The 6,924-nt window shown below is 42.6% G+C and overlaps 2 protein-coding genes across 7 annotated transcripts in view; one reads left to right on the forward strand and one right to left on the reverse strand.

Moving 5' to 3' along the window:
- SRPK2 (SRSF protein kinase 2) overlaps positions 1-5,465 on the forward strand; it is a 233,037-nt gene extending 227,572 nt beyond the window's left edge. For 4 of the 6 annotated variants that reach the window (XM_034666773.1, XM_019806655.2, XM_019806651.2 and 1 more), the window contains one exon: positions 1,444-1,628. In XM_034666773.1, coding sequence (XP_034522664.1) covers positions 1,444-1,628 — 185 coding nt within the window. Of the gene's footprint in view, positions 1-1,443 lie in introns of all 6 variants that reach the window. The other 2 variants (XM_019806648.2, XM_011232972.3) reach the window with 1 other exon arrangement.
- A 730-nt stretch (positions 5,466-6,195) lies between these two features.
- The window catches only part of KMT2E (lysine methyltransferase 2E (inactive)), an 89,908-nt gene continuing 89,179 nt past the window's right edge, over positions 6,196-6,924 (reverse strand). Inside the window, exon 28 of the mRNA XM_034666751.1 lies at positions 6,196-6,924. Within this exon, the coding sequence (XP_034522642.1) occupies positions 6,249-6,924 (676 nt within the window). The 3' untranslated portion in view covers positions 6,196-6,248.

Raw genomic sequence — 6,924 nt, forward strand, 5'->3', positions numbered from 1 at the left:
ATTTCTTCTTGTGTTTTTGTGATTTTCTGTCACGATTCTTTATTGTCTGTGTGATGAAAGAAAGAGGGGGGTGGTCTGAATGGAGATGCATACAGGGGTGAGAGAGACCAGGTGTCCCGAGAAGACCTTCGGAAGCAGGGAACTGCGCATCTCCCTGCGCATAGCCCAGCACGTACCGCGGGAGACGCCGCGGGTTGCTCGCGCTACAGTGCTGTCGGGGCGGGGGGACGAGGGCGGCCCCCTCGTGAGGCGTGCGGGTCGGCGCGCGCCCCCCTCAGCCTCAGGCGTCCCGACGGGTGCTCTGGGCCCGAGAGCGCGTGGGGAATGGGCGCCAGGAGCGCTTCTGTGCGAGCGGCTCGGGAAGACTCGGCGGGCACCCAGTGAGGCCTCTCCAGGTACAGGGGTGGGGTGTGCTGTGAAAATGTCTAACTGGAAGAGAAAGGGAGTTCCTCCTAATGAAAGGTAGCCTCACCTTTTGGTAGTTTGACTTGAGACAACTTTTCTTCCTATTCTGGAAGGGGCTGTTGAAGTTCTCTGACCGTCTGCTGGACAGTCAGTCACTGTTGCTTGTCCGTCGGGGCTACTGTCACCTACGCTTTTTATGTTGCAGGCAGCACATTTTCAACTTCAAGATTCGATGTCCTGATCTTTTAGATTTTATAGCAAATGTGTAGAAATGAATGGTATTTGATTCAGGTCGGCCTCTAGAGCTGGGTTGCCTGGTACAAGCTAATAGTGGCCAGTTATATTTAACCAAATGAAAATTTCAGTTCCTGGGTCTCACCGGTAACCACATCTCAGCATAGCAGCTGCCGTGTCAGATAATGAGATAAAGTACGTCTGTGCCATCAGAGAAAGTTCCAGCAGCACTGCTCTAGGCAGAAAAACTCCCTTTTCTTTGATGGTAACATGCAGAAATAATGGTCCAAGAGGTTTATATAGCGTATCTTAAAGCTTTTTCAAAGCTTTATAGATTGCAAAAGATCCTGCATTGGAGAGAGAGTGCCTTTGTCATTCTTTGCAAATGAAAACATTCTGGGTGGGAGCGCCCGGCTGGCTGTCAGAGGAGCACGAGACTCTTGATTTTAGGGTCGTGATTTTGAGCCCCACGTTGGGTGTAGAGATTACTATATATATATATGCTTAAAAATAAAAACATTCTGGGTGGACTCAGCACCTCTACTCATTTAAAGAAACCTGGAACTGATTCGAATGAACTCTTCCCTTTTTGATGAGCCCTTTATTTGCATTTGCTAAGCTTACTTGAAATCCCACACAGCCCTGTAGACCTTGATCGATGATCGCCTTGGGGGGGAAGCTGGCTTGTTCTGTGTTGCTTAGTGTTGGGCAGGTAGGTGTCTGCTTCCTGGAACACCTGGCTGGACCACCCATGGGAAGTGCACATCTAGAGCTTTCTTGACCCTGTCTGTTTCTTCCCTGTAGGAGAACTGCGGCATATCACCAAGCTGAAGCCCTGGAGCCTCTTTGACGTCCTCGTGGAAAAGTACGGTTGGCCCCATGAAGATGCTGCACAGTTTACAGATTTCCTGATCCCCATGTTAGAAATGGTTCCTGAAAAACGAGCCTCAGCTGGCGAATGCCTTCGGCATCCTTGGTTGAATTCTTAGCAGATTCTACAAATAGAGCATTCTGAGCTAGCAAATGTTTTCCAGTACATTGGACCTAAACGGTGACTCTCATTCTTTAACAGGATTACAAGTGAGCTGGCTTCATCCTCAGACCTTTATTTTGCTTTGAGGTACTGTTGTTTGACATTTTGCTTTCTGTGCACTGTGATCCTGGGGAAGGGTAGTCTTTTGTCTTCAGCTTAGTAGTTTACTGACCCACTTTCTTCTGGAAACAATAACATGTCTCTAAGCATTGTTTCTTGTGTTGTGTGACATTCAAATGTCAGTTTTTTTGAACGAAAAATACTTTCCCCCTTGTGTTTTGGCAGGTTTTGTAACTATTTATGAAGAACTATTTTAGCTGAGTACTATTTAATTTACAATCTTAAGAAATTATCAAGTTGGAACCAAGAAATAGCAAGGAAATGTACAATTTTATCTTCTGGCAAAGGGACATCATTCCTGTATTATAGTGTATGTAAATGCACCTGTAAATGTTAATCTCCATTAAATATGGGATGGGGACTCAAATTTCAGAAAAGCTACCAAGTCTTGAGTGCTTTGTAGCCTGAGTTGCATGTAGCGGACTTGAACTGCTCCCAGGAGCCGTGCAGACTTTTCATTCCATAACAGTCCTTTTACATTTGGATTTTAAACGAAGTGGCTCTGAGTTAATGTCATTCCCTATATGGCACTTTAAAGCAAGAAAAAACATGCTTTCATTCTAAAATACGTATTATAGTTTTAGCGCTCCCATTCATATTTTTGCATATTTTTAAAAGTAATTTAAAGGAAAAAGAGCAATTTCCCTTTAAAAATGTGATAGCCTGGTACCATGTGGTGTTGCCTCCTCCAAACTGTAAGTTAAACTCTGCGTAGATTAAATCAGACAACAAAACCATGTGCAGTGTGTGGAATGAGAAAAAACATATATATAATTTTTTGTTGTTTTGAAAAGTTTGCTTGTGTTTGTCCAAAACCAAGGTATGTATGTACAGTTAGCAGTGCTGCGGGCACCAGCCTAGCATCTGCGAGGTAACAGGGATCACGGTCATTCCCTAGGCAGTTAGATGTGCGGCTACGTCACTAGCTTTTTCATGGTCTTCCCATGCATTGAAGTTTGGAAAACGATTTTCCCTTTGCAGGTTGCACACGATTTTGTTTATGCATTTCCTTAACGCTGTAGAATCCAGGACACAAACTATAGTAGGCAATACAAATTTAGAATGTAATATACGGAGGTGTATTTAGCCTCTTTTAGAAGTCAGTGGATTGAATGTCAGGTTTTTTTAAAATTTTACATTCATTAAGGTGCCTCGTTTTTCTTGACTTTGTCCATTAACATTTATCCATATGCCTTTGCAATAACTAGATTGTGAAAAGATAACAAGTGTTGTAATAATAATCCATTGTTTGAGGTGCTTGCAGTTGTCTTAAAAATTAAAGTGTTTTGGTTTTTTTTTTTCCAGACATTGGCTTGGTCATTGGCCTGTATTTGAAGCTGTAGAATCAACCAGCATTTCTCTCCTTTTAGTGTAGCGTAACCCAAACTCAAGGAAGTACCAACATTCCCGTTGCAGGACGGGTAGCTATAGAACATGGGTTAAGGCTTACTATAAGGAAATCATTCATTTGTTGTTTTGTAAGAGTAGGACATGGATCTAGAAGAATTGCTGTAGGACAGATGCACTACCTAGAACTTCAGTGATTCTTTCTCGTTCACGTTCCATCAAAAACATACCGATGACATTATGTTTAAGCATTGCAGATTTTCTTTTTTTCTTTAACAGTATTCACCTTGAGGGAGCAAGACACACCCTTTCAGGAGTTAGCATGGTTTCCCGTATCGCGAGGTGGAACCCACCCACTTCCTTAGGCATCGTGCGTGTGCATGCGGAGGTTTTCTGATGAGGCTGTGGGTTATCACGTAGCTTCTACGACAGATGGCTGCTGCAGTTTCCGTGAGAGCCGTTCTCACAAGAACCGCAGAGTGCCTCCCTGTCTTCCCTGACTCGGAAGAATCTGTATCCGGGTTTAAAGCTCACTTGAATGAAATTTATCTAAGGCAGTTTCAGCTCACGTTAGAAAATAGACTCGATTATTAGGGATTTGTAAAGATCTGTCCCTTTCTAACTGGTTTACAATGTGAAGAAGTTGTTCTAGAAGGAATACACATTCGTATTAGATCTAGCATGGTTTTAGCGGACTCTCGGTGGCTCGATGAGAGAACACGAAGCTGAGTGAGCAGCGCTAGTTACGCAGCTCCCCGCAGCCGGCTGCAGGGCTTTAGTGAACGTCCTGGTTTTTGCTCTCATAAGTCTGGTCAAGTCCTCATGGAGAAGGACAAGCAGTGGATCGTGATTGTAGCAGATGAGAAACTGGCTGTCTGGAAATTAGAACTGCTCAAAGGCCAAAAAAAAAAAACCAAAAAACAAATTTAGAGGCATCAGGAAAGCATAAACTTTTCAGGTGAAAACTGATTTACTAACTTGCTGTTGTACCTGGATCGTACCTAACTAGTTAAACACGGTAAACTACTGTTTCTCCTTGGGTAGAGAACTTCAGTTTCAATTCACAGTTGAGATTATTCCTTAAATTCCACCCTTTTCTTCTGTTAATGTTTTTATAACTTTGATGAAATTCTGGTAGAGACAGTGTCTGAGAGTGTACGTGCCCTTCATCAAGGAGTCGGGGACTTATGTAAGATTCTGCAGTTCATAGACAAGCTTCTCTATCAATTATTTGTGTAGTAGGCAGATAGATGCCAGGAATTTTAAATCCTTAGAAAAGAGGTGAATAATGCTACTCACTGTGCTAATAGTTAACCACCTTTGTTCTGTGAAACCGTGGGGCCGGGTCATGTGAAGCCACGTGTCTTCGGAGATGTGCTGCTTTAGTGAATGCCGTAAGTGGTGGGTTGTTCGCTAAAGTCAAGAAGGGCAAAGTTGCCCAAGTTCTTTTAAAACCTGAAGCTGACTAGAATTGAGCCCTAAACGCAGCTCCCTTCATGTACCATCATTAGCTGGTTTCCAAAAGGAAATGGACATTAAAAGTTACTGTAAAACATGACTTTCATTACTGCCAAACCTTACCCATTTTTAGTCTGTTAACGTTTTTCTCCAATGCACAGAATGTGTATGCCGTGCCAAATTATGTTAATTAGGTGAAAATTGGAAAAATGTGTTCGTGTCATTACTTACGGTTCTACTTAATCCTCCTAAGAGGTATAAGACGATTTATTTTTCCAAAACAAAAACTAGCATTGGGCATTTCAGCCAAGTGTTCACCTGAGAGGCTATTTTCATTTCACTTGAGAACTCTTTAAGAATAATGCTGTTTTCCTTTGTTTTATATGTCCAAATCAAAATTTTAGGACCTCCTATTACTTTTTTTAATACTATAGCAGGATAGTAAATGTCAATTTAAGGTTTTCAAATAATTTTGATTGATCAGTAGGACGTTGCAGTCATGCATGTTCTACAGGGTGCAAATGAGGTATCTGTGGTGTCAGGCAAAACTACGCCATGTTTTCACAGTTGTCAATTCTGGTCTAGAACTCGATCACGTATAATACTTGAATGATATGGGTTCACATTTTGCATGATGTCAATTAGAGGCAGAGCCTCCACCCAGCACAGGAGTTTCCTGCAGAAATGACAGGAAGGAGCATTACAGGACCAACCAGCCCTTCACTGCCTCCTGATGTCTGCTACAGTCCAGCCGAGGTAGGTGTAGCTGCAGAAAATGGAAGGCTACTGACAAACTAGATCTGAAAAAATGGAATTTTTGTAAAAAAAAAAAAAAAAAAAAAAACCACTTGTTTAAACAGATTCCAATCACAGAAGTTATACAGGACAATTTGGTAAAACTGACATAATTGTGATTTATTAACATGAATTAAAATGCCCAACCAGTGCTTCAGTGTGACAGTATATTTAAAATAAAAAAGAAATTAAAGGCCATATACTGTACTACTTTCACAAAGATCACACAGTTTTGCAAAGACTTGTCATATGTACAATGCTATATATCAAATGAGAAAAGCTGTAAGCAATTATATACGCAAAAGAAATGCAGTATTTACAGTTTGTCAGGAGACATTAAAAATCATCTATACATTAAATTACATTTTGCTTGCAAATAACCGATAAAATGAGCCATGTCCACACCAAACTATAAAAATCTGTATTGCATTTTTTTTTTTTTTAATATACCTAGGATGCACTCACGGAACTGCTGACAGGAAAAAAGAAAATCCTCATAGTGCCATTACTTAGCTGTGTACTTAAATGCATATGTATAAAATAATATAGAAAACATTCACTAAATGAATTTTAACTGCAACAATGAAATTTAAAGATCATGTAGCATCAAATCTACTGCCAGAGAAACAGCTGGAATGTTCACTTACAAAATAAAGATACCTAATACTGGCTTAACAGCACATTTTTTAAGGAATTTTAAAAAGCAAAAATGGGAAAAATACAATGAAAGAGCACTGGTGTTTTTTTTTTTTATACAAAGTTTCATGTACAAGCTTTAAAAAGTACCTTAATAGGTACATATGAAATATACAGTTTATCTTACAGCACATTTTAAAAAATGTTTTTGGAGTCCATTTTAATGCCACCCTGAACCATGGTAATTGTTCTGAAATGTCGGTGGCACCTGTGCTCTGTGAATCGGAATCTGTCCAGGCACTGGCGAGGCCTGCTGAGGTCCTTGAACCCCATGCGGCAGGGCCACAGAGCCAGGATGAGGACAGAACCCTGAAGCAGGAGGTGTTGGAATACTGTTTGGTCCTTGGGGCTGGAGATGAGGACCTGCGACTGGTAATGGACAATGTGGCCCTGTTCCAGAAGGCTGGTGTTGGGGTCCCGGTCCCAGAGTGGTGTGATGTGTGGCTTGGGAGGGATACGGGGGTACGGCTGGATGAGCGGTTGCAGGAAAAAGTGGAGGTCCTTGATGAGGTGGATGGTGTAAGGCTGGAGCAGAGGTGGTATGGTGCCCGGAAGCCAAAACGCTGGAAGGTGGCGGCGGCGGCGGCGGGGGGGGTGCTGAATTGACCACATGCTGGTGTTGTGTTGGTAGACCTTGGAGTCCTGCGGAAGGATGGGGTGGTGGGTGGTGATGAGGGGCAGGACCGGGAGGTGGCGGGGGTGGTGGCAAATGGTGTCCAGCAGTTTGAGAATGAATGTGTGACCCAGGGGTGACCGCGTGAACGGGCCCTACGACGTGAGCGACAGTGTGTTGCTGATGGGAGCTGGGCTGCTGGACGAGGTGTGGGGCTGGGGGT

The sequence above is a fragment of the Ailuropoda melanoleuca genome, chromosome 1, assembly GCF_002007445.2.
Source record: "Ailuropoda melanoleuca isolate Jingjing chromosome 1, ASM200744v2, whole genome shotgun sequence".
Classification (NCBI taxonomy): domain Eukaryota; kingdom Metazoa; phylum Chordata; class Mammalia; order Carnivora; family Ursidae; genus Ailuropoda; species Ailuropoda melanoleuca.